Here is a 25,258-nt window from a genome sequence, read left to right as displayed (position 1 = left end):
GAAGGGATGAGCAGAGACAACCACAGAGCGGAGAGCTGATCAATGCTGTCAGGAGCCCAAGGGAGAGACTATAGACTGTGGCCACCTCGGAGTTCTGGAGAGCCAAGAATGCTTCTACGTAAGGTCTGCATGGGGACACTAACTTTCCAATACCAGCACAGGGTCTTTAACAGGCTTAGTAGGGTATAAGCTCGTTAAGGGTGGACAGGCAGTCACAGACTACCAAGGGACCCAGGATGCTTGAACCATAAGAGAAGAGGAGATGAGACACGTCAGCCCAGGAAGTATAAAGGTTAGGGCCATATGCTCCTTCCCTGGGTCCCTGGGGGCAGCCCATGCTCCCATTAATCTTTGCTATGGGACACTGAGACTCTTAGTCTAGACCCTGAAGCTAAGAGTGGGCTAAAGTCCTCCATCCAAGAGTGTGTCCAATCCAAAGTGTTCAGTTTCTCTCCTCAGGTTACTACGAAGGTCAGAAGGGTGAGGGTACCCACCTACTCGTCCTAGGGTGGGTAGGTAGGTGCCCACTAGTTTCCCCCTCTCTGAACTCCAGTTTCCCCACCTGTAGGTTCCTGAGTCAGACCTCAAAGCCTGTTTCCTGCTCTGTGCCTAGATGAGGAACCTCTAGCACAGGCTCCACAGCCGTCAATCCACCACGCCCTCCCTCCAAGATGAACTGAAACTTTGGGGACCAAGACCTGAAACGAACCTTTCTCCCTTGTTTCTGTCAAGTATTTTGGTCTTAATAAAAAGTAACTTTCATACCCACGTTCGCAGCAGCACTATGCAAAACCCAAAAGGTGGAACTGATGAATGAATGAATGAATTGAATAAGTAAATAAACAAATTGGAGGTAGGGGCACTTAATGGAGTATTATTCTGAAGAGCGGGGAGAGAGAGATTGAGGTTCTGCCGCTGGTGAGATGGTACAGTGGTTAGGAGTGTGTCCTGTTCTTGTAGACGATCTGGATTAAGTTCCCAGTACCCACATCGGACAATTCACAACTGCCTGTAACTAGTTTCAAGCTATCTGACACTCTTTTGGACCACTCAGGCACCCGTACTTATACATACACACCCTATACACTTACCCAAGATACCTGGAGTAGGCACACTCAGGGAATTATCAACAGGATGAAGTTGCCAAAAGTTGGCAGGAGGAAGGAGGCAGTGGGAAATTTGTCTGATGGACGCAGGGTTTCACTTTGGGAAGATAAAGTTCTGGAATTGAATAGTTTTTGTGGCCACACAGCACTGAATGGGCGGAATGCCGCTGAGCTGCCCTCAAAGGCGATTAACATATGCACCGGGGTTGAGTATATTTTACAATAAGGAAAAGTAAAGTAGAAAATACACAGGTTCGAAAACAAAAACAGACTGTCCCCCTCACAAGGCTCGTTCCCAAAAACTCAAAACACCTGCTTTGTTTTTTCCAAACACTCAGTGTGTGTGTGTGTGTGTGTGTGTGTGTCTGTGTGTCTGTGTGTCTGTGTGGTCTGGTGTGTCTGTGTGTCTGTGTGATGGTGGTGGTGACCTGTAAGTGGGCTAACCAGTGAGCCTGAGGAAATCCTGTCTCTGCATCCTCAATGTTGAAAGTTGAAATTACGAGCGTGCACACCACTGCCATTGCCACTGCCACCGCCACTGCCACCGCTGCCACATATGGTTTCTTACTTGAGCTGGGGATTAACCCCTCTCCTCTTTCCTTCTTATCCTTTTGAGGCATTCATTTTGGGCTTTCTTTGCATCTTTGCTCCCTAACCACATAAATGCTATCACCCCCTTGGTGGTATCATTCAGTTCACTAGGAAGGGGTCACAGCATGCTACCTGTTGATTGGCTCCTTCAGCTCCACAGTTTGATAGTCTTATGTGGTGGCTTCCCCCAACCCACTACACAGTGTCCCACTGTAAGAATGAGTAAGTTACTTACTGGTGATAATGTAGCTAGGCGCTTGTGTTAGTCTGAGGATGCCGTAAGTATGGGTCTGTGAAACCCTGCTGGGCCCAACTCTCCTAGAAGAACTGTGCACATATGTCTGCATGGGACCTGCCTCCCGGGGTATGCTGGTTCCTGTGTGTACCAGATACCCCCAAGCAACTTCCCCGCTGATACATGCAAGATTTGAGAGACACGTAGATGTAACGGGTGGTGGGTTCACGAGTCTTTGGTGACCAGCGAGCTAAAGCCCGCTCACCGTGCTCACAGGCTGAGGATGGCTTCTTTGCAAAGCCATTCAAGCCATGATCATTTCCTACTGGCTCATCTCCCTCTGCCTACCTGAGTTGGATGGCTATGATGGACTCCTTAATTCGCTCTCCTCTTTCCAGCCTCCTGACTGACCCTTACACACGCACATCCTTTGGCCTACGCACTACTGATTATTTCTTTTTCCTTTCTGTAAGTTCCCCTCTGATTTTCACAACCTCTTATGGGCCGCAGACCAAATGCAAGGTGTCTGCTCTGTTCCTTGGCTTCGCTTTCGATGTCCTGGCATAAGAGGAGGTCCTTTGTGGCTACAGAGGCTGTCTTCTGGGTGGTTCTGGTCTTCCTGGGCGACTAAATGGTCTGCGGGTCAAGCCAGCTGCTATCATGAGGCTTCCCCACTGAGGCCCCAGAGAACATCTTAGCTTCGAGCATCACACTTGCTCTTCTCTCCAGGGCTTGGCAGCTCGGTGAAGGAGATCAAGCAGGATATAGCCAGCAACAAAGGAGGAGGACGGGCGAGGTAAGGGGCAGAGAGCACAACACTTGTCAGACCCTGATATGGGCTTGGAACTCCCAAAGGTGAGGATCTGTTCCTGCCTGACAGATGCTATGGGGAGAGAGGAAGTTCACACCATTGCTAGAACAACCCTGCTGGAAGACTCTGGGCCTCCATGGTCAGCAGGGACTTGGGCCCTCCTTCCCCTTACCCCAGCATGGGGACACTATCAAGAACACTCTGAGGAGGACTTCAGACAAACAGCAACTAATAAAGACAGCCACTTGTCTGCAGTAAGCACTCCCTTCTTTCCTCTAGGACTAGGCCTGGGCAAAGCCCAGAAACTTCTGTAGCTGGCTACCCCAGCCATCTCCCCATCACTGTTTGCGTCATCCTGTCTCAGCCTGCCACGGCCACTCTTGTCTTTGCAGCCCACTCCTTATGTGATGTCTAAAAGACTTTCAATCTAAGTCAAGCTGGGTGATGGTGTGTACCCTTAATCCCAGCGCTCAGGAGTCAGAGGCAGGCGGATCTCTAAGTTTGAGGCCAGCATGGTCTACAGAGCGAGTTCCGGGACAGCCAAAGCTACTCAGAGAGACCCTGTCTTGAAACACAATCCAACAAGATCAATCTAAGTCAAGTACCATCCGTCTCCTGCTTACAATTGTACCTGGGGCTCCACTGCATTCACAGTGAAGTCTGAACACTGCCTTTCATGCCTCACTGCACAGCACCTCTCCCCAGGCCCTCCCGCTCTCCTCCTCTTCACATCACCAGTCCTTTGCCCCCTTTCAGCTATCACTTTTAAGCACCTTCCCATGTGTGTATTTGTCTATAGGTGCCCGGGACACACAAGGTGAGGGGGTCAGACGGACACCACCTGCTTTGCTCACCACTGAATTCCAGAATGCCCGGCATAGACCAGGGATCCGGTACTAGTCACAGAATGTTTTGAATGAGCATTAAGTAAACAGCTGATCAAGGACAAGAAGTGGGCATGGCTGCCAGGGTTGGGTTTCGGAGTGTCGGGGAGGCCTAGGAAAAGGGAAGGGGGAAGACAGACACATTGGATATGAGCACGGGGCAGTGTGTGATCCACCTGCACCCTGTGAGAAGACCCAACATTCAGCAGGGTGTCCAGAAGCAAGGAGACAAGCAAGCAAAGGCCACAGGCCTCTATTAGGATACTGGAGTCCCCTGCCAAGGGGCTTAGCACTAGGCGGGAGGCATGACTTCAAGAACAGTAACAGAAGGACCAGGCTGCCATCAGACATGCAGGGTGTACCCAGCAAGTCCCAAGTGGGAGAGAACTTGTGGGTGCGGGGCAGGAGGACAAGATTACCTGTAGACAAGGGTTCTACAGGGTGGGCATGCGAGCTACGGGAAGTACCTCCGCCCAGCGGGGCCCAGATGACTCGACGGATGGCCTGCACCCAGTCCTCCATATCACGCTGGGAGCTGGCCATGAGCAGGAGCGCCTCAGGATTGGCTGGCACCTTCTCCCGCTCTGCGGCACCGCCTGCAAGAGAGAGACAAGGCTTACTTCCGGGTTCCAATGCAGGAGCTCAGCCCTTGCTTCCGGTTCGCATCCAGACTCTTTTCACCCGAGGGTGCTTTCTGGTGTTTCTTTTCTCCCTTGCTCTCCTGTTGATTGTTTTTTTACGTGTTTATTTGTCACCGCATCAAAACAGAAATCATTAAAAGCACCACAGGACGTTACTAGGGGAACACGTGGATTCTAGGGCAACTGGGAGACGTTCAGTCCCCGCTGCAGCTCCGCTGTGTTTTGCTGAGATCAGAGTTACCCACGCGTGTGTGTGAGATACTCACCGTGTGCTCTACCCTTAGTGGAGCTGAGCGCCACACACACCGGATTCCTTGCAAGTACCAAGGTTACATTGACTGGATGCTACACCTGAGCTCAGGAGTCTTCTGCTTGAGGCTATACTAAAAGGTGGGAGAAGGGGCTTAGAGCTCGCTCAAACGGGGCGACTCCTCAGGCAGCCACTTTGCCGGCTCCCAGGTTGCCCTCTGCAAGTGAGTTCATTGCCCCAGTGTTCTAAAAACTACGATGTTGGGCTCTCTGGGCAATTTAAGGGATTTTTAAAGAATGGTTTCCCCACCTTCCACATCCCCAAAACATTCTTACTTATTTAGGATCCCAACCAGGACTTTATGCTGAGAATGAATCCCAGAGATAATCCTGTTCCCAGTGGACAGGAGAAGGTAGGCGGAGAGCATTGGTAACCCTGGACTGTCCCTTGCTGGACTAGGGCCCAGGTGAGGGGCCCGGATGGGAACAGATGTTTCCTGGACACTGGACAGTTCCAGAATAGTTCTGCTGAGCACCACCACCCTCTCTGCCCATCTTCACAAGGACGGAAGCCAGTGCCGTTACAAGAATATTGTGAGGGACTGAAGAGATGGCTCAGCGGTGAGGAGTCCTGCCCGCCCCTCCTGAGGGCCCAGGTACGATTCCCAGCACCCACACAGTTACATCACACTGTCTATAACTCCAGAATACACCACCCTCACACAGACACGCATGTAGACAAAAACACAAATCACTTAAAAATAAAAATAAGTAAAACTGAGGTCATCATGAAGGGCCTGGACCTCTCACTACATTACACCTGAGCCATCTAAACCGCCAGCCCACCCTGCCTACCTTACAGACAAGGAAACTGGCACAGCCTGCACTCACATCATTCCCAGGAGTGAGAACCATACAGCACACTGATGGATTGTCAAATGCTAAACCAGCCTTACACTCCTGGACCATTTTCTCCTTGCTAATTTTATATTTTATTGATACCTTTTTCTTTCTTCACGACGGATACTGATCTGTGGTTCTCGTGATGTCTGTGTGTTGTGCAAGCGTGTGTGCATGTGTCTGTCTGCCTGTCTGTCTGTCTGTGTATGTATAAACATGAATACAGGTTCCCTTAGAGGCCAGAAGAAGGTGGATTCCATGGAGCTGGAGTTATAGCAATTTGTAAGTGGACCAAGCTTGGGTCCTGTGGAATAGCTGTGAGCAATCCATTCTATATCTCCTTTTTATTGGTTATTTTACTTATTTACATTGCAAATTTGTCCCTCCACAAACCTCCCATTGATCCTCCCTCCTCCTGCCTATATGAGGGTGACTCACCCACCCACCCACTCCCGACTCACTACCCTAGCATCTCCCTATGCTGGGGCATCGAGCCTCCCCTCCCACTGATGCTAGACAAGGCCATCCTCTGCTACATAGACAGCTGGAGCCATGGGTCCCCCCATGTGTATTCTGTGGTTGGTGATTTAGTCCCTGGGGAGTTCTGGGGGGTGGGTCTGGTTAGTTGATGTTGTTGTTTTTCCTGTGGAGTTGCAATCCCCTTCTGCTCCTCCCTTCCTTCTCCTAACTCTTCCACTCGGGTCCCTATGCTCAGTCCAATGATCGGCTGTGAGCATCCGCATCTGGATTGGTCAGGTCTGGCCAAGATTCTCAGGGGGACAGATATACCAGGCTCCTGTCCGTCGGCAAGCGCTTCTCGACACCAGCAGTAGTGTCTGGGTGTAGTGTCCATTCTATCTTATGTTACTTATTAGCAAAGCCCTCTCTCCCCTTCTCCCACCACATAGCAGCGATCCCTTGTGAGACTCCAGTGTATGCATCTTTAATGACCACTGTCTACACTGAAGAAGAAGACTGCCTCACTTGCAGGCACGCGGCCCATGTGAATGTCCGGGGCAAGCTGTGAGTATGGAGCAATACATTTGTAGATGACGACTGCACATCGTAGCGGCAAAAGGTTGGACATGCCTGTGGGGCTTTCCGGGAGTATTTCCAGCACCGTCTTTCCTGACTTTCCTGCTACGTCTGCCTCACAACTTGCTGTTCGACAACACTGCGTATCCCACTGCACACTGCCCTGTCTCCACACAACCAGCCAGCACCTTTTGCTTTAAGTTATAAGAGAAGGACAAGTGTGTGCGTGCGCCTCTCTGTAGAATCCAGGTCTCAAGTGACACTGTCACCTTTGCCTGTCACTTTTCCTCTGGCATCCCTTGTCCTATGCAGCTATTGGTGACTAGCTCTGAATCTTTACAGTGGGATGGAGTCATGGTTTTGTCTCTCACGGAGTAAGACCTTCCCTCTGCCGGTTTCCAGGAAGTTGCTGTACAGCCCACTCACCTGCCCCGCACGCTGGCCTGCCAGCACCCTTGTTTTCTATCTCTACTTAACTGCCTTTGAGTCATTAAACCGTTACGTGCTGCCATGTAGTTCCCTCCTGTTTCTTGTGAATGACGTTTACTGAATTGACACACAAAACATGACCTGATCAATCACGGTGGCTGGCCCGGGAGACACAGGAAGGTCAGAAGCCCAGGAGTCTGGCATCATGCAGCGGAGGGTGAGAAGCTGGTCCCTCCCCTACAGCCTCCCCAAGGCACGGCTCTGTGACTCCTTGACTTAAACCAGACTTGTAACCTCCAGAACCACAGACACCACACAAATCAAACTGTCACGTAAGCCACCAATTTCATGGTGACTTGTCACAGTACCGGGAGAAAATAACTACAAAGGCATGGTGGTACACACCTGTAATCCCAGCACTCTCAAGGCTGAGGCAGGGGGTTCACAGGCATGAAGCAGCTCAGGCCTACAAAATTTCAGGCAGTGAGAGCCTGTCTCCCAAGCAAACAAACACTTCAAATAATAGCAAGCACACAATTTCTAGTGCTTTAAGCTCACCAACCTTTCATGGCCCCTGTTCATCCGCATGGACTATTTGTACAACTGAAGGCTTGCCCTCAGAAATACAATTTGGGCTTTCCACATTATTATTTATATGTATCTTGTGTCTCCACCGAACTCTTAGGATACACTGAGTTTAACTATTAACCAAAGAAAAACAAAACGAATAACAGCTGTTCTAATGTCTCAGTCTGTTGACCTTAAAATATGTGTCGTTTCTGGGTTGTTTTCAGTTGATTGACTTTTCCTCTCCCTCCAGGTTTTACCTTCCTGTCTCTTCACATTCCTGATGGTTGAGTAGGGGCCAGGCACTGTGGATTTTCAATGGTTGGGTGCTGGGGTCGGGGGGTATATTCCTATAAATACTCTCGAATCTCCCTCTGAGATAAAGTCAGGTTTATGACTGGAGTTCCCTAGGTGGATCTCCAGGGCTCGGGAAGAGCTCCTGGTCCCACCCAGTGTGGTTTTCCAGTCTGACAGATGGGAACCAATCCATCCTGTGGTGGGGTGGACTTGACTACCTCAAATGCTTGTGGTGACAGGTACACAGGGAGGATCCCATGCATGCGTTGTCCCCGCACATCTCTTTCATTTCCTACAGCACCCTGCAAGCTCTCATCTCCCAGGCTCTCAGCTGTGTTGTCTCTACCTGTGGAGGCCACTGGGCTCCATGGATTGGTGCATCCCTTTCCTACGTCACAGCCGGAAAACTCCCTTCAGGCAGTCAACTAAATCATATGCACAGTCCACTTTGTTTTCAACTCCCGGCTCAAAGCCCTTCAGTACTAATGTCCGCTATCCTGACAACACGGCTCCAAACACACATGTGTCAGACAACGTTATCTCCATAGCGGGTAAGTTGGTCTCTCTTGCTTCATGTTCAGCAGTGACCATCCCAGCGCTGCCTGGAAGGGGCCCCATGACATGGGACACATGTAGGAGGCCTTAACCTTCCCAGTCACACACAGTCCCCACTGACACAACAGGAAGGACAATCGCTAAGAGCATCTTACACACACACGGAAGCCACTGGACGCACGGTGAAACAAGCAGAGGGAGGGCCAGATGTTACCGTGGATTCACTCACTGTGCATCTGCGGCTGTTACTGCTGTGACTTCCCTATCGTTTATGAACATTTTTATCCCATTTAAAAAGTTTAGTTTACTGCTAAATCCATTCAGATTGCCTGAGTAATGGGTATGAAGGGGGCCAGCTCATGAGGATGGGCGAGCTACCCTGCAGGCAAGTGGTCCTCTGTTGTATTAAAAAAAAAGCTGAGCAAACCGTGAGGAGCAAGCCAATAAGCAGCACCCCTCTGTGGCCTCTGCTTCAGCTCCTGCCTCCAGGGCCCTGCCTTGAGCTCCTCCCTGACTCGCCTCACTGATGGGACCATGGTCATGAAGAGCAAGCCAAAGAAATAAACCCTTTCGTCCCCAAGTTGCCTTTCGTCATGATGTTTTATCATAGCAATAGTAATTCTAAGACAAAGGTAAGTTGCCATTGGGTGCTGGGAACAGAACCTGGGTCCTCCACATGGACAACAGATGCTCTCTAAAGCTATGCCATCTATAAGCCCCTTTATTGTATCATCATCATCATCATCATTATTATTAGTGTGTGTGTGTGTGTGTGTGTGTGTGTGTGTGTGTATTTGGGGGTCAAAGGACAGCTTATGAGATTCAGTGTTCTTCCACCATATGAGTTCCAGGGACTGAACTCAGGTTGTCAGTGTTGGGCAACAAGTGCTTGTCCCCCGAGCTGTCTACCCTCCTCTCTCCTCTTCTCTATACAGGGGGACTCACTGGTATCGTGCAAGGTTTCCGTGCTGTCTGTATGCTGGTGACTTCCGAACTCGTCACTCTCCAGATATGGACCGATCACATCCTGGGTCTGACTCTGCCCTCTTCATGACTGAGGGAAACTCTCACTTGCAGTTCCCCATGTTGAAAACAGACACGCCCTCCTCTCCAGTCTCACATCTCCCACCCGGTCAGCAAATCCTATTGGCTTATCTTTCAAAGTATGTCCAAACTGGTTTCACTTTTCACTGTCAACCTGGTTGAGGTCACACTCATTTCTCCACTGTCACTGGGTCCAGGCACCTCTCCTTTGGTTCCTTAAATCGATTCCCAGTACATTAGTCACAGTGATACAGCCAAGACCGAAAGCAGCACGACACACTGGTCGGCCTTCCCAGAAGCCCCCACCACAGTCATGATCTTGCTACCATTATCAGGGCATGGATCCCCTCTCCTGCTCCTTTGTCCCTGGTTGCCCTTGTTTGCCTGTGGCCATTCTTAAGTATGGTCTCTGTTTCATGGGTAGTATCTGCCCTTCCCCAGCCCAGTGCCCGGAGAGCCGCTCTTCCAGACACTGGCATGGCTTGGACCTCACTCCATTCACATATCTCTGTGAATGTCACCTTGAAGCATCATTCCTGACTTCATCTCCAACCACACCCATGCTCCTTGCCAGCCCTCATTGTCCCACAGCATCCACTGGAGTCAAACACACACAACATCTGCTCACGTGACACACGTGCTGCTTGACAGCCCACGTCACTTCATCCGTGTATTGTGCCACTTAAAGCACTGGGAGGAGGCCGGCATAGAGAGGGGACACACAGAACACAGGAAGAAGAAAAGGTGAAGAAGAGCAGTAGACCGTTGAGTCACTGATACGGTGCCTGAAATGCTCACAGCACCCAGTGCAGACAGACAGACATGTGGAGAGGCCAGCAGTGACCCACCTAGAGCATCCACACGGAATCCCCAGGGGACAGCCATAGCTGACCATGTGCCAACCTGCACCAGGTTGAAGCTGCCTGTGGGTCTCCCCTCCTTTCCTCACTTCTCATTACTTGCTTGGAGGCAGCAAACACCGTTTGCCCTTGAAGGGTGACTCTCCAGGTTTCCAGGCATCTAGAATTCTGGCTGTCCACTTACCCCTGGGCAGGCGCCTGTTCCTCTTCAGATACTTGGTGAGGCAGAAAGGCATGGTGAGGTGAGTGGAAGGACCAGTGAGGAAATGGGGACTGAGTGCGGCTAAGCCTGGGGTGGCAGCCAGGTACAGTGCAGCCAGAGAAGAAGGCAGCTTCTCTGACCAGCTGAGGAGCAGTGTGAACTGAGAGGGCTAAGCTGGGGTCTTCTGTCTCTCCTGGGGAACTTCTGCATTTCGTAGGAACCGAAAGCTGGGAATGTCCAGGGAGGGGGATCCCCAGAGAACGAGCTGCTGGGGTGAGGTGGAAGGAGGCCCTGTGGAAATCACACGCACAGCAGGTTGTTCTGTGTCTGGTTTCCTGGCCTGCATTCTAGCCATGACCATAGCAAGGTCCCTGACTTCAGTCAGCTGTAGTCCCAAGCGTCCATCCACCTCTGTGTCAGCACAGGGAGGTGTGCTAGGGACAGGGCTGAGGGCTGCTGTCTCTGGCAGGATTTGCAGATGAAGGAACATGGGGTAGAAGCTAGACACACACAGAGCTTACTGCGTGCCCGGAGCGAGCAGCTTACTTGGTATTTCTGATTTAAGATTTACTTATTTTTATTTTATGTGCATTGGTGTTTTGCCTGCACCTATGACTGTGAAGGTGCCAGGTCCCCTAGAATTGGAATTATAGACAGTTGTGAGCTGCTATGTGGTGGGTGCTAGGAATTGAACCTGGGTCCTCTGGAAGAGCAGCCAGTGCTTACAAGCCCTGAGCCGTCTCTCCAGCCCCTCTTTTAGGCTTTTTGTTTGTTCGTTGCTTTGTTGTTGTTTTCTTTTGGTTTGGTTTGTCTTAGTTTTTTGAGAAGGGTCTCATTATGTCCGTTACCTGGATTGGACTTGAACTCACTAACTTGTCCAGGCTTCTCGCTTGCCATTCTCCTACCTCAGCCTCCCCCTCAGGCTGTCACAAACAAGAGAGCCAAAGTGCCAGGTGAGTTCTGTCTCTGGGAAGGGCAGAGCCAGGACCTGAACCTAACAGGATTCTTTCCAAGAAAAAAGCCACCATGCTGATGTTTACCCGGTGCCTGGGACAAAGGAAGCAGGAGCCAGCTGGTTGGCCCAGACTCCCCCTCCCCCCAAAGCATCATCCTCTCTCTCTTAAGACATGGGCTCAGGACCTGTGTGTTAGTCAGGGTTACTGCTGCTGTGATGAAACACCGTGACCGAAAGCAAATTGAGACGGAAAGGGATTATTCAGCTTTCACTTCCATACTGCTTTTCATCACGGAAGAAAGTCAGGACAGGAACTCACACAGGGCAGGAACCTGGAGGCAGGAGCTGAGGCAGAGGCCATGGAGGCTGCTGCTTACTGGCTTGCTCCTCATGGCTTGCTCAGCCTGCTTTCTTACAGAAGCTAGGACCACCAGCCAAGGGTACCACCCACCATGGGCTGAGCCCTCCACGTTGATCACTAATTAAGAAAAGGCCTACAGCAGTGGCTGTCACCCTTCCTAACACTGTGACCCTTTAATAGAGCCTCTCATGTTGTGGTAACCTACAAGCAGAAAATTGTTCCATGGCTGCCTCATAGCTGTAATTTTGCTACTGTTATGAATCATAACATAAATATCTGGTGTGCAGGATAGTCTGACAGGTGACCTCTGAGACTCACGGGTTCAGAACCACTACGGATTTGCCTCTAACCTCATCCTATAGAAGCATTTCCTCAACTGAGGGTCCCTCCTCTCCCACGACTTCAGCTTGTGTCAGGTTGGCAAAGCTGTCCAGCATAACCTATGCCACTAGGCCCCGGGCTTCGGTGAGCAGGGACACAGCAAGAGGCCATTCGTTTGCCAACCTCCTCATGACACCACTCGGCCCTTCAGAAGAAAAGGAACTGAGGGAGAAAGGCGTCCTCCTGCACAGCTGCTCCACTGGCTTCCTTATGCTCTTAGAATGGAGTCAGCTCTGGAGGGGTGCAGCCCCTCTAGCACCTCCCCTCCATGTGCTCGCCCGCCAGCCATTCTGCCTTCCCTGCAGGGAAGCCTCTGCCTGAGAGTGGTCCTCCTGGCCAACGATAGCATGTTCCTTTCTGTCTACAGACTTTACTCCATTGGAAGCTGGCTTCTGGCTTTGTACACATGGTTGTTGTAGGCCTACCAAGGGAATGCACCCATCATCTGAAAACAGAGATGGCCCCACTCTCGCTGGCTGAGTGAGTCGAAGGACGGGCCCTCTCTACCTTCTGGGATCCAGTTCTGTGACCGCCCACGGATACCAGACTGTAAAGCCTCCAAGCCCCCTTTATAAAATGACCCCGTATTTGCATTCAACTTACACACATCCTCTCTAGACCACTGCTGTACCGAATCCACGGCGACACTCAGAAAGTACCTGTTATTTAGGGATGGCCGCCCGCGTTCTAATCAGAAGCTATCTCTCAGGGGAATGTTTTCAACCTACACATTTTCGAACCCAGGGGCTTAAATACATTAACTTCAGATATCCAAACAACACAAGGTGGTGACATTGTTCAGGGTGCCAAGGATGGCCCGCACGGTGAGAAGCAGGCTGGCACCTGCCTTAAAGAGTGACTTGATTCCAGCCGGTAGATAAGCCTGCTTAGTTCAGCAAAGGACATCAGGACATAGAGACCTAGGCTGGTTCTGGAAAAGGAGGGAGAAGTCTGGAAGCAGGGGAGGAGAGACTGATCTCTCCAGAGACTACAAGTGTTCCCGTATAAAGACTTTATCTTCCTTGTAAAAGGCCCTTGCTGGTACTGCCCTGGGAAAGCTGGGCCAGCCCTGCTCTTGCAAAGGCCACTGCACTCCCAGGAGCCCCCCTGCCCATCAACGGGGCATCTTAGAATCCTCAGGATCTCCCTGGGGATTTCCTTGGGGCTGGGGGATGTTTGACTCTGCAAGAAATCTGAAAGTGGCTTTGCCCTTGAGAGAGAGGCTGTGACCTTTCTCCCACGAGTAATTACAGAAGTGGTACCAACACCTCTGGAACTGGAAACCTACCTCTGAAGTGTAAGTCAGACCTTCCCTCCCAGCGGGAGCCTCAGACACGGCCTCGACATAACCCTGACTTTCAACACACGTCCTGTTCGAACTGAGACCACCTCTGCGGCCTCAACATCCACTCCCCCATGTCATCCTGTGTCTGCTTGTCCCTGGGTTATCTGTGCACTTCCAGCCCCGTTCAGTCCAAGACCTCTCTCTCTGCACATGCAGCTCCCCTGGTCAACTCCTACCCATTCAAGCCCAGCTCAGGTTATCGTCCCTTCTCCTTCAGCTTCCCTAGATTTCACACTCCACCCACCCCCTCCTTTCAAAAATATTTGTTTACTTTTATTTTCTGTGTGTGGGTGCTTTACTTACACGCATGTCTGTGTATCATCTGCATGGTGCATGCAGTGCCTGTGGGTGCCAGAAGAGGGCACCAGATACCGCTGGAACTGGAGTTAACAGACAATTGTGAGCCACAAGGAAGGTGCTGAGAACGGGAGCCCAGCTCCTTTGCAGAACTCTTGCCCCTCTATTTTTTCTTCTACATGTGGTCACTAAAGTTTTAGTATACAATGGACACGATGTCACGTACTAGGGACATAAACTCATGTCAGTCTCCAAGATTAACCAAGCCCCTAAAGGCTGCTGCTACCATGACAACCACACCAAGCCACCAACCTGCTCACGCAGCATGCCCTGCCCAGTCACTCTGTAAACATGCTGTCATTACTTGCCACCCCTACCCCTGGCCCCGGTGCCCAGGAGACCCTGTGAGTTTCCCAGGCCCCGGGGGCAAGCAAGGTCCGAGTCCTGTCTTCAGTCTAATGCTGCCACGAGCCCTCTCGGATGCACAATGATCCCCTCTGTATACCACCTACAGCACTTTATTTCAGGTGGCTGCCCCAGGAAGGCCTATTAGAGATGGAGAACCCACAAGGACTTCCTATGGCAACTGAGAAAGACACCCACACCCCTGATTATTCACCTCGATCTGAGTTCCCACATCAACGCTAGAGCAAGTTCCCTTGTGGAAGCTGCCCCAAGAGGCCTGCAGAAGGGAGAGGCCCACACAGGGGCTGGCAGGTCCCTGCTTGGTGTCCAGTCAGCAGTGGGATAATTGGATACTCATAGCCCTAACCATTCACCACCGAGGGTGATCCTGACGTTCTCACTGTCCCTCTCTGGAGAGCTGGCCCATCCAGAAATGCCAGGCAGCTGCCACAGTGGGGCTCAGAGTAGTCTGCAGAGCATGCCCGATGCCAATGCACACAGCAAGCCAGGCCTTCTCCTACAGCACAGAGGTATGAGTTACAGTGAGAAACGGGGAACACTGCTTCTCAAACAGAAGCCCAGGAACCCCACGGCCAGAGAAAGGACCCTGAGCTGAGAAGAGGGCATCCCAGGGAGATCTGGTAGAAATGCTTCTGATCCTCTGAACTGAGGAGAGTAGGGGAAGAGGGTGTGGGGGCTGAGAACCGCACAGTACATTCTGCAGGTACGCAGGACAGCAGGGCGGGGTGGCTATCTTGCCTGGACCACAGAACCTGCCCAGGAACTAAGGTTTTGGACCCTGGGGACAAGGGATTAAGGTTCAAATTGAAGCAGACCTGGCCTCCAGGTTCTCCCAGCATCCCTCAGTCCCTAGCTGGCACACCCTGCCCATTCCCCAACCCTGAACTTTCCAGCCGAGGGGCTGGGCTACTCTTCCCCTAGAGGCTCTTCTTGTATAATCCAGACATTTTGTGTTCTCTCTCCCTCTCCCTCTCTTTCCCCTTCTCCATTCTCCTCTTCTTTTCTCTCCCTACACACACCCCTTTCTCTCTTTTCCCCTCACCCCACCCCCTCTTCCCATGGTGACTTCCCTGGCCTTGGTGTTTGGGACCAGCGAAATGGCCAGAGAGCAGCTTCCCTATAAACCAGCCTTTAATACATTCCAATCTGGGTTGAATTGGCTCATTTCACTGGCAGGAGAAATAACCTGTCAGAAAGGTCTGGGCGGTGATGGGAGGTAGCCTATGCGCCTTGACCTCACTCCAGGCCAGGTTCAAGTGAGGCCTAGATAGGCAGGAGATCCTGTGAGTGAGGAGAGAGGTCCCAAGCCCCACTGTGCCCTGCATATTTTGTCTCTAGACACTCGCTATGCGTGAGAGTAAATAAAACCACTGTAACTGCAGGTACCAAACACTTAATAACTCTGGAAGTGCCTCACCCCCTCTGCCCTTCATTGATCCCAACAATGGGCACAGGCCCAGCAAGCTTGATAACCATAGCCTTAAACCAAACCCTACACTAGGCCTCCCTGGGACTCCAAGTGCGCGTCCCCAGCCCTCTGGCCTCAGGCCCTAATCCTGGGACCGCGTCACCCTAAGGAACTGAAGTCAGATCCTGGCGTATTGAATGAGTGTCTTCACAGCAGCATTTGAGTAATGCTGCCCAGACAGACAGGCATAACACTCGGTCTGGGGGACACAAAATAATAACAAGACCCCATACGGGGTCCTCAGCAGGCCACCCGGGATAAACAAGCAGGCTGCAGACAGAGACCTTGCTTAAGAAGGCAAATTAAGGGTAAGCAGCAGACAACAGCGCTTTAGTACCCAGGGGGAAGGGGCAGGACCAAAGGCCGGAAGTTCTACCTCTACTCCGGCCTTTTATTATGGAGATTGAGTCAACTCCTAGTGAGGCCCACAGCCAAACCCCACAACCCTATGCCTTGGACTCCTGGGGGAAGAAGAAACCTGGCCTGCCCAGCCAGTTTCTTCTAGAAAACCTGAGGTGGGGGAAGGGGATTGCAGACTAAATAGCACCTGACTTTGGCCCCCTCTCGCAGCCCAAGGTAGAGAGGGGATGGGCCAAGAGGGCTGAGAAACTGTTAAAGGGGGGAAGGCAGTTCAGCTGGATGGAGAGGAGGGTTCAGAGGTTGTGACTCCAGGGGACAATGGCATGACACGTAGCGGAGGAGTGTGTGGCCGGGGCCTGAGGGAGCTCTGCGGACAGCTGACCCCAGGCCTGCCCCTCTCTGGCTGGGCAGGCAGATGCTGCACTCCGGCTTGACACCGCCACCACGCGTCTCTCACCGAAGCCCTTCCTCCCTGCACCTGCTTCCAGGCAGATACATCCCACCTCCCACAGCTGTGAGGGACCCCAAGGCTTTACTTGGCACATTTCCCACACTTTCTCTTTAAACCAAATAGTTCTGTGTCTGTATTTTACAGCCTATCTCAAGCCCGGAGGCCAGATGCACAAGACAAGTAAGAAGTCCTTTTGCTAGTGCCAGCAAGTTTAACAAGGAGTTCTGATATCGAGTACTGCTCCCTAGTACGACGCCAGAAAGCTAGCATTCACCTTGTAAGCTAATAGAGCTCCCTCTAGAGGCAATCGTTTATATCGTAGGTTATATGAATGGCATCCTCTAGAGTTATTTAAGGAGTGCCTAGCCAGGCTCACAGTCATCTAAAGGATGGCCTTATCTTTCTACTTTTTACAGAAGGAAAAAGCCTAAACTGTCCCGACAATAGGACTATCCGATTCTATTCGGTGGTGAGCCTTCAGCCAGGCTCACAGGATTGAAAGACACTCTCCAGCCCTTCCGGTCTCAGCCATTGGTGGGGCTGGGTACTGACTGGCCTTGGAAATGTCCCTTCAGCGTGACCTGACTCCCAAGGTTCTCTGTCACATTCGCCATAACTAGCAGAGCCAACCAGTTACCACCACCCGTCCCTCCATCAATAGAAACCACAGCAACACCGTATTATCCAGAAGCGGCTTCCCCCCAACTTTACCCATCTCCTGTGGGGGACAGAGAAGTAGGAAAGCAGGAAAAGTACTGACTCCAGGGTGCTTCTGGGTACACTTCCTCTCATGATGCACTCTTCTAATGTGTCAGCTTAGAGCAGGCCTGCCTTCACCTCCCAGGTACTGGGGTTAGAGGTGTGCATTACCTGGACAGTTTCACTGACTCCCTGGTATATGCTGAATTAGACCAGATCGATAAAAAACAGATTGAAGATGCTGGAGAAGTGACAGGGAGACTGGAGTTCAGACCCCCTCCTCTCCAAAGCCTATATAAAAGCTGGATGGCTGTGGTGACCCTCTGTCTGCAACCCCAAGCCTTGGAAGGTAGAGGCCAGTGATGCCCAGGGGAGGCTGGCTAGCTATGTTGGCCAGTCACTGTACAGATACAAACACAGCCACATATTCAGGCTACACACTGACAACCACAGAAATGACAGCTGACACCAAGGGTGTCAGAAGGGTCCAGAACTCAGGCACACCTTTGGGACAAAATGAACAACACTATCAACAAAACACCTACTGTTCAAAATGCACAGAGCAATGAGTCTCTCTCCTACCAGGCCTTGGCATGCCAGGTCCTCTGTCACACAGGGGCCACAGGCCATAGGCTCATATGGGACAGTCGCCCCATGGATGCGGATGTTCTGAGGAGACCAGGTTCAGCTGAGAGCGGGACCTCAAGTTGGGTGAGTGCTTGGGGCGGGTCCACAGAAACTCCCAGTTACTTCACAAGTCACTTAAGGCTGGGACAGACTAGGAACAGGCACTGCTCAGCTAGACACAAGGCTCATCGTATCCCCAAAGGTACCATGGACCAAATGTCGGGGACCTCACCACAGCAATGGCGAAGCAGCAGCGAAGGCAGCCCTTGCCTGAGATCTGTGGCCAGTGAGCAGTGTTCAGCTACCTGTCCTGAAGGGTGCCTGCTTCCCAGAGCCACCACCTTTCTACATAGGTGTGAGAATCAAAGGCAAGGCTCTGTTTACATGGATATAGGCTTGCTGTTGCTGCTGCTGTTGCTGCTGCTGCTGCTGCTGCTGCTGCTGCTGCTGCTGCTGCTGCTGCTGTTGTTGAGAATCCCCTACTACCACTGCTGTCTAACTCTTGCTGACCCTTGCCCCAGCAGGCAAGTACTGCCAGGTAGGGTCTGTGTGTAGCAACACCCACCACTAGCCAGGTAGGGCTGTCCTTCCTGGCCAGCTATTGCTGGGAATGAGTCAGGGGCTTGACAGAGACAAATGCACTCAAGAACCCACTGCCATCTTGGCTGGCACAGCTGCCTTTAGCTCCTACCGCCAAACACTTTCTGCCAGAGAGAGGCTCGATTGCCGTCCTGCACACGCTTCGGGATTTTGTCCTCAGAGGACCTAAAGCAGCTCCTTTAGGTCGTTTTCTGACAACATCACCTGTACCGGAAGGCACAAGGCCTGGGGATCCGGCCCTAAGGTGTCTATTAGTGTCCTGCAGGAGGGAGCCAGAGCCATAGGGAGGGTAGCCATTTGCATAGAAAGGCTCCACCCACCAGCTTTGCTCAGCTTGTCTCAGCCCAAAACTCACTAATAGTGTGTCTGGTAACGATGGGTACCTATTTGTCTGTTCCTAAGGGGGAGACCAGCCACTGAACGTAAGTGCAAGCACTCTGGGAAATGCTGGTAGGGCTGCTGAGACAAGGAAGAGGCCACCAGTGGGGAGGCTAACTGTCTAATGATAAAACTGGGTCTGACGTCAGGGTTAAGCACAGGGGTATGGAGAAGGTGTCTTCTGAGGGCAGTGAAGGAGCCCAGTGGTCCTCTTGGAGCTACATGCCACTCCTGTGGCTCCCTCAGCCATGGGTTTTGCCCAGGACACACTACAGTCCAGGGTCCCTCGGTGGACCCTAGGGCCTGGGCTCAGAGCACCCAGGCTGGGGGCAGGGCGCCCCGGCAGAGGTCCTGATGGATACAGGCACAGGGGCGCTTTGTTCTGGCCCTCACTGTTCATCCTGGGCAGCCGCTCTCAGCGACACTGCCGCAGTATTTTAAGACGACTCTACAAATAGCTCCTTCAGAATGGGCCTCAGAGCCCGGCTTATGAATGCCCCCAACGAGGGCAGCCGCCCAGAGCTCCAGCCAGACAATAGGGCCTCACAGGGAGTCGGCGGATGCAGGGTGACCCCAGCCACACTGCCCAGTGCTCCCAGGGGCTGCCCAGGAGTTTATTGGGAGGTGTGGCTCCCTGTCTGGGTGACATCCCTTGGGCACCACCTCTCCGGATCTCCAGGGATTTCCAGGCTCTGAAGCTGCCCTGTGGGTCATGGGGGAGGGGGCACAGGAAGGAAGGGTGACTAGAGATTTCCTCAGACACCATTTTATTAGGTAGCCAGAGAAACCTCAAAGGCCTACTGTCCTGGCAGACAAGGGCTATTAAACTGCAATCTTTCCAGAAGTTTATTCTGGAGCCTTGGAGGGGCAGTAACGAGCTGGAAGTTAGCGAGAGGGGAAGTCCTACTCCTGAGATAAGCCGCAAGCCTTGGGGTTCAGGCAGTCACCTCTGAGAGCCTAGTAGTCTGGCTGAGGAAGGAGGCTCGGTGCAGAGGCTGCTCGCACAGCCAGCACTCAGCGGAGGCAGCCTCTCCCCTCCCCAGGTGAGACCATTCATCTCTCATGCCTGAAGCATGCCCGAAACATGCCTGAACTGCTGAGAACCGGCAGGCATCACGGGAATTCCTCATGACACCATTGCGTCTACACACTTTGGGCTGCGGAGGTCCAGTGGGCAGGACACCGGGAACCTGGAAGGGATGGATGGTTGAGAGTAGGCTTGGCCAGAGACAAAGGGTAAACTGAGGCTTTGGTCTAAGCCCTGCTCCGTCCTCTTAGGCTTGGAGAAAGTCTCAAGTAAGAATTGCTCTCAAGGGGACGGAGACGCCATGGAGCTTGCAGGGGAATGGGCTCAATTCTCTGACTTCCACAGGCACAAAGCACATTCACATACAGTGCACATACATACATACATACATATATACATACATACATACAGGTAAAGCACCCATACATGTAAAATTGGTCATTTATAAGTTTTTTTTTAATCACTTAAGGATGTTCCCTGACAGCCAACACCCCCACCTCCAAAATATGCTGGGCTGGCTGGCAAGGGGGCAGGCACAGCCTATTCTGTACCTGTGACATAACTGATCAAAGTCCTGAGCAACGTGACGGAGCCCTGAGTAAAGACCCTGTATTGGCATGGCCTGGCGTGACCCTGCAGTGTTGGTGCTGCGGCTCCTGACGTCCACTTGGACATAGCATAGCAGCCCACGTATTCCCAAACAGCCCTCAGCTACAGCAGACTGGAGAACAGGCTGCGCGCAACACAGGCTGCACGCAACACCGCAGGGGAACTCATTCCAGGACAGAGGCCCTATAGGCAACAGACTGCAGAGACCCAGGCTGCAGAAGGTGTCTGCCAGACCTTCAACTTGTTCCCAACTGTATATAACCAGGAACACCCCTGCCCTCATGATCTCATGATTCAGGTTTCTTTCTTTCTTTCTTTCTTCCTTCCTTCCTTCCTTCCTTCCTTCTTTCCTTCCTTCCTTTTTGTAAGTTCCAAGACAGGATTTTTCTGTGTAGCCCTCATCTGTCCTGGAACTCTGTAGAGCAGGCTGGCCTTGAATTCAGCCATCTGCCTGCCTCTGCCTCCGAAATGCTGGGTTTAAAGGTGTGTACCACGGCCAGGCTATCAGAAGAAATTCTTTAACGATACAGCTGTGATACAAACCGGGGAAAATAGCACTTAGCCAAAGCTTAAAAAGGAGTTATACATTTTTTTTTTTTAAGTTTTAAGATCGTCTGGGGAAAGAAGTATACACTGGGCACTTTGCATATTCCCGGAGTTCTGTGTGGCCATGCGTGTCCTTTCCCAAGCGAGAAGAGAAGGCTAAGACGGAGTCACAAGCCAGCCGCAATGCTGAAGCTGTGAACTTGCCATTGTGTCTACCAGGTCTCGTTTTCAGCAACCATTACAGTAAGAAACAAACTTACTTCCCATGCACGGGAATTAATCTACAGAAACTACCCATGACCAGCTCTAAATTTGCTAGACAAAGCCTTCCAGTCAGCCACTGTAAATACACTCAAAGAAATTAAGACACCCCTGGGCACCCACACACACAGCTTTAGTCTCAGCAGGCAGGCAGAGCGCTGTGAGTTCAAGGCCAGCCAGCGGCCAGTGCTACACAGCGAGACACTGGCAAAATGGAGGACAGGGCAGGGGACTGGCTATCTCGACGACGTCTCCCTGATTGTATAATAGTGATAGAGAGATGTGGTTTATAAAAAAGGATCAAATAAGGTTTAAAAATGCGACAATGTATTATTAGACCTCAACATGCATTTGAAAGAACTGAAGATGCCCAGTCTGAGGGAAATATCTTTTAAAACATGAATGGAAATGGACCGCAGAACTTTATGAACTGATGGTACACGTTGAGGCTGGAGAGACGGCAGACCGGGCCTCACACCTGACAAACACACAGGGGAACGGTTCGAAGGCAGAGTCTTGGTAGAAGCAAAAGGTCTGCTTTTCTTTATCCACGCTCAAAGAAAGGCCACTCACCCAACCCAGACCTTAGGACCCCATCCTAGCCAGACTGCTTCTGCTCCTGTCTGAGAAGGGAAGCCAGCACCAAGCCTGTTGCTGTCCACCGCTAGAAGCAGAGAGCAGTTCTGAGTTTTCTCACAAACAATTGTCTGGAACCTCAGCTGCCACGGGCCTGGGGGATCACCAGAGATTGCTGGTTCCTCTTCTCAGATACTGAAGTTCTGTGTTGTTGTCCAGTGAAAAGGGAAGAGCTGAGAAAACCGCTGGGCTTTCTGACGCCCCGGAGTCTGCTGTGTGAGCCTAAATGTAGGTGGGGATGAAGAGGCTCGGGGAGGGGAGGGTTAGCCTGGCTAGGAACTAAAGCCTTTGCTCTGCCTGAGGCCAGTTCCTGTTTTAAGGAACCCACAAGGCTGCTGCCCTGGATGCTTGAATGGGGAAGAGGTGGCAGAACACGCTTCTCAGAAGCACAGTGGGACCTGCACGAAACCCAAGTCCCAGGCAGGATGCTGTGGGCCCTGTAACCTCTACAGCCGTCCACCAGAACCATGAGGCTCTGACCTTCTGGTCATCATTCACAGTCTCTCCTCTGCCCACACCCTGTTCCACTGCCTCTGAAGCTGGGCTGAACAGAAGCTGCCCCAGCCGCTGGCTTCTGATGCCCATCCCTAGAGCTCACTGTTGGCAGAGTGGGCAGGGCTCTTTCAAACAATCTGCCCCTGGGATCTGCTGGGTAGCCAGAGTCACACACCATGCTCTACCAGTGGAGAGCCAGAGTGTCACCTTGCCTGCCTACACTCTGCTTGCCAGTGTCCACAAAACACACAGGTTCAGTGCCACCTCACAGAGGCAACAAGAAATGACCACTGGGGATAGCCAATCAGACTGACCCCACTCCTGAAGAACTAAGTGAACGGGGCCTACAGGCCAGAGGCTTAGAGACAGCTTCGGGGACAGGCCACCTGCTGGGGGCTCAATCATTCTCAGGCTGGCTGAAGGCACACGGAGAGTAGTGTGTGAGGGCCAGAGAGGTTTAGGCAAAGTGGTCGGCCAAGCTGGTCACCAGACTAAGGAGCTGAGATTTTTTTTTTTTTTTTTTTTTTTTTTTACTGCAGACAGAGACTGTGAGGCAGGTCTGAGGAGGGACACATGTGACTAACCCTACTGATGGGTCAGTGCTTGGGCGGCAGACTAGGACAGGTGTAGTATGACCAACCTAGAAGGCAGTGCAGGCGATGAGGAAGAAGGTGGTCCAGGGAACTGGCTCTCAGAGCACCCACCCTTCCACTGTGGGGAATGGAGAGCCAGCAGCTTTGCAGAGGGCGTGTGACTATGGAGGGCTCCAACTAAGATCTGGAGAGGGACTCTGCACCTGCTGGCTGCGATGGATGCTGTAAAGGAGATTCAGCGGAGGCTGCCTGTCTACAACCTCTCAGTTCCCAGAGACCCAGAGAGACAGAGCTCAGAAAGTAGGAGAGGCCAGAGCAAATGGAGCGGATCAGGGCACGAGGGCCACTCGAATAGACACAGATAGAAGGCTGGGCAGGTGCAGCCACCAGCAGTAAGGTGGGACAGAAGGGGCCTAGGGGTCATTGGTCCTGCTAGAGTGGGGCTACCAAGAACGTGGGGGACAAATGGGAGAAAAGAGGCAGCCAGGACCAGACAGACCCTAAGTGCTAGGATGGAAAACAAAATGGCGGGCGGGTCCCAAAGAGCACAAAGTGGACACAAGACGGGCAGGAGAGGGGGGCAGACTGTAATTTCTGATAAGGCTCTCAGGCAGATGGCTAGTGACAGGAGCCACAGGGCGAAGGGAGTGAGGGTGTCTCACAGGTGCCTCAGTGTTCGCAGGAAGTAGTTCCGTCTCGGATCATGCACACGTGACCTCTGCAGACCAGACCTTGCAGCGTGAACCATGAACTCTCATTTCTCTGCGAGCACCGGGGCCCAGCCCTGACTTCTGCAGCACCCAGTCATACAGACACCACCGCCCGTCACCCGAGAAGGCGGGCAGCCATGCGCCACACTCACTGGGCACTGAGTTCAAGCAACCGATGGCCTCCGAACGAACTCCAGCATTGGGTGGTAAAGCCACAAGGATGCTGCTGCTAAACCGGACTCGGGCGCTAGGGGAAGTTTTGAGGCTCTCCTCGCCAGATTCCATTCAGATTACTGGAATTTTTCTACTTCTTCCAACACACTTTCACACACGGACAATCTGCGAAAATGCTCTGTTGTAAAAATTTAGGTTCAGGAACACCCAGGAGTGAAACCACCGAAAACAACAGTTGCCTCAGCTGTCAGTCCAGTGAAATATCAGGAAGTAAAGGACTTTTCTGAGTAAAAGGACTGTGTGTGTGTGTGTGTGTGTGTGTGCGTGTGTGTGTGTGTGTGTTCCAAGACAAAGTCTCGCTGTGTAGTCTAACCTGGACTTGAATCTACAAGTTTCTGACTTCAGCTTACCACAGGTTTGAGCTTCATGCCTGGCTTCTTCCTTTTTTCTTAAAACAAACAAACAAACAAACAAACAAAAACCAACTTTTCTAAAAAGCAAATACACATACATTTTGAATTGAGAAGTCCTAGTCTCAGGTGACTAGCATGTGTGCACACATGTGTGTGCGCACACACACACACACACACACACACACGCACGCACGCACACACACACACAGCCTTGGAAAGCAACTCGCTCAGTTACTGCTATGGCAACTGAGCTTAATATCTAAGGCAGAAATTCTTAAAGTATACCCAGTGGTATGTGCACCGTGAGGCTCTGTGCAAAGCAGTTTCCCTGGAGACCAGCCGAGATAGAAACTAGATCTCGTGGGGTCCACCCAACACACAGCTACACAAAGGTGTCAAAGGCCCTGAGGTGGCCTCCCAGAAGAAACCTTCAAAACCTTGATAACCTCTGGTTATTTGACCCTGTAACACTCTACTTCCTTCACTGATTGAAGAACTCACTTCAAACAGTGACCCGCACTGCCCAGCCCCTCACCAGAAGGACCACATGCAATCAAATGTGTTAAATGAGTGAAGAGCGTGTAAAAACATTTGGAGGTTGGTTGGTTTGTTTGTTTTTACTAAGAAGCCAAGTCCAGCAGGACATGGCGGCTCGTGCCTTTAAACCCAGCACTTGGGAGGCAGAAGCAGGTGGATCTCTTTGAGTTAGAGGCCAGCTTGGTCCTTATTGTAAGTCCCAGGGCAGTCAGAACTACATAATGAGAGTCTGTCTCAAAAAGAAGAGGAGGAAGAGGAGGAGGAGGAAGAAGAGGAGGAGGAAGAAGAGGAGGAGGAAGAGGAGGAGGAAGAGGAGGAGGAGGAAGAGGAAGACAAGGAGGAGGAGGAGGAGGGAGAAGAGGAGGAGGAAGAGGAGGAGGAGGAAGAGGAGGACGAAGAGGAGGAGGAAGAGAAGGAGGAGGAGGAGGAGGAAGAGGAGGAGAGGAGGAGGAGGAGAAGGAAGAGGAGGAGGAGGAGGAAGGAAGAGGAGGAGGAGGAAGAGG

The 25,258-nt window shown here is 51.9% G+C and overlaps 1 protein-coding gene across 1 annotated transcript in view; it reads right to left on the bottom strand.

Moving 5' to 3' along the window:
* Arhgap22 (Rho GTPase activating protein 22) overlaps positions 1-25,258 on the bottom strand; it is a 156,196-nt gene that overhangs the window by 22,752 nt on the left and 108,186 nt on the right. The window contains exon 5 of the mRNA XM_032919278.1: positions 4,095-4,223. Coding sequence (XP_032775169.1) covers positions 4,095-4,223 — 129 coding nt within the window. The remainder of the gene's footprint in view (positions 1-4,094; positions 4,224-25,258) is intronic.

This window comes from Rattus rattus, chromosome 13, assembly GCF_011064425.1.
Source record: "Rattus rattus isolate New Zealand chromosome 13, Rrattus_CSIRO_v1, whole genome shotgun sequence".
Lineage (NCBI taxonomy): Eukaryota > Metazoa > Chordata > Mammalia > Rodentia > Muridae > Rattus > Rattus rattus.
Note: the sequence above shows the minus strand (reverse complement) of the source record. Positions and strands in the feature narration are given on the sequence as shown.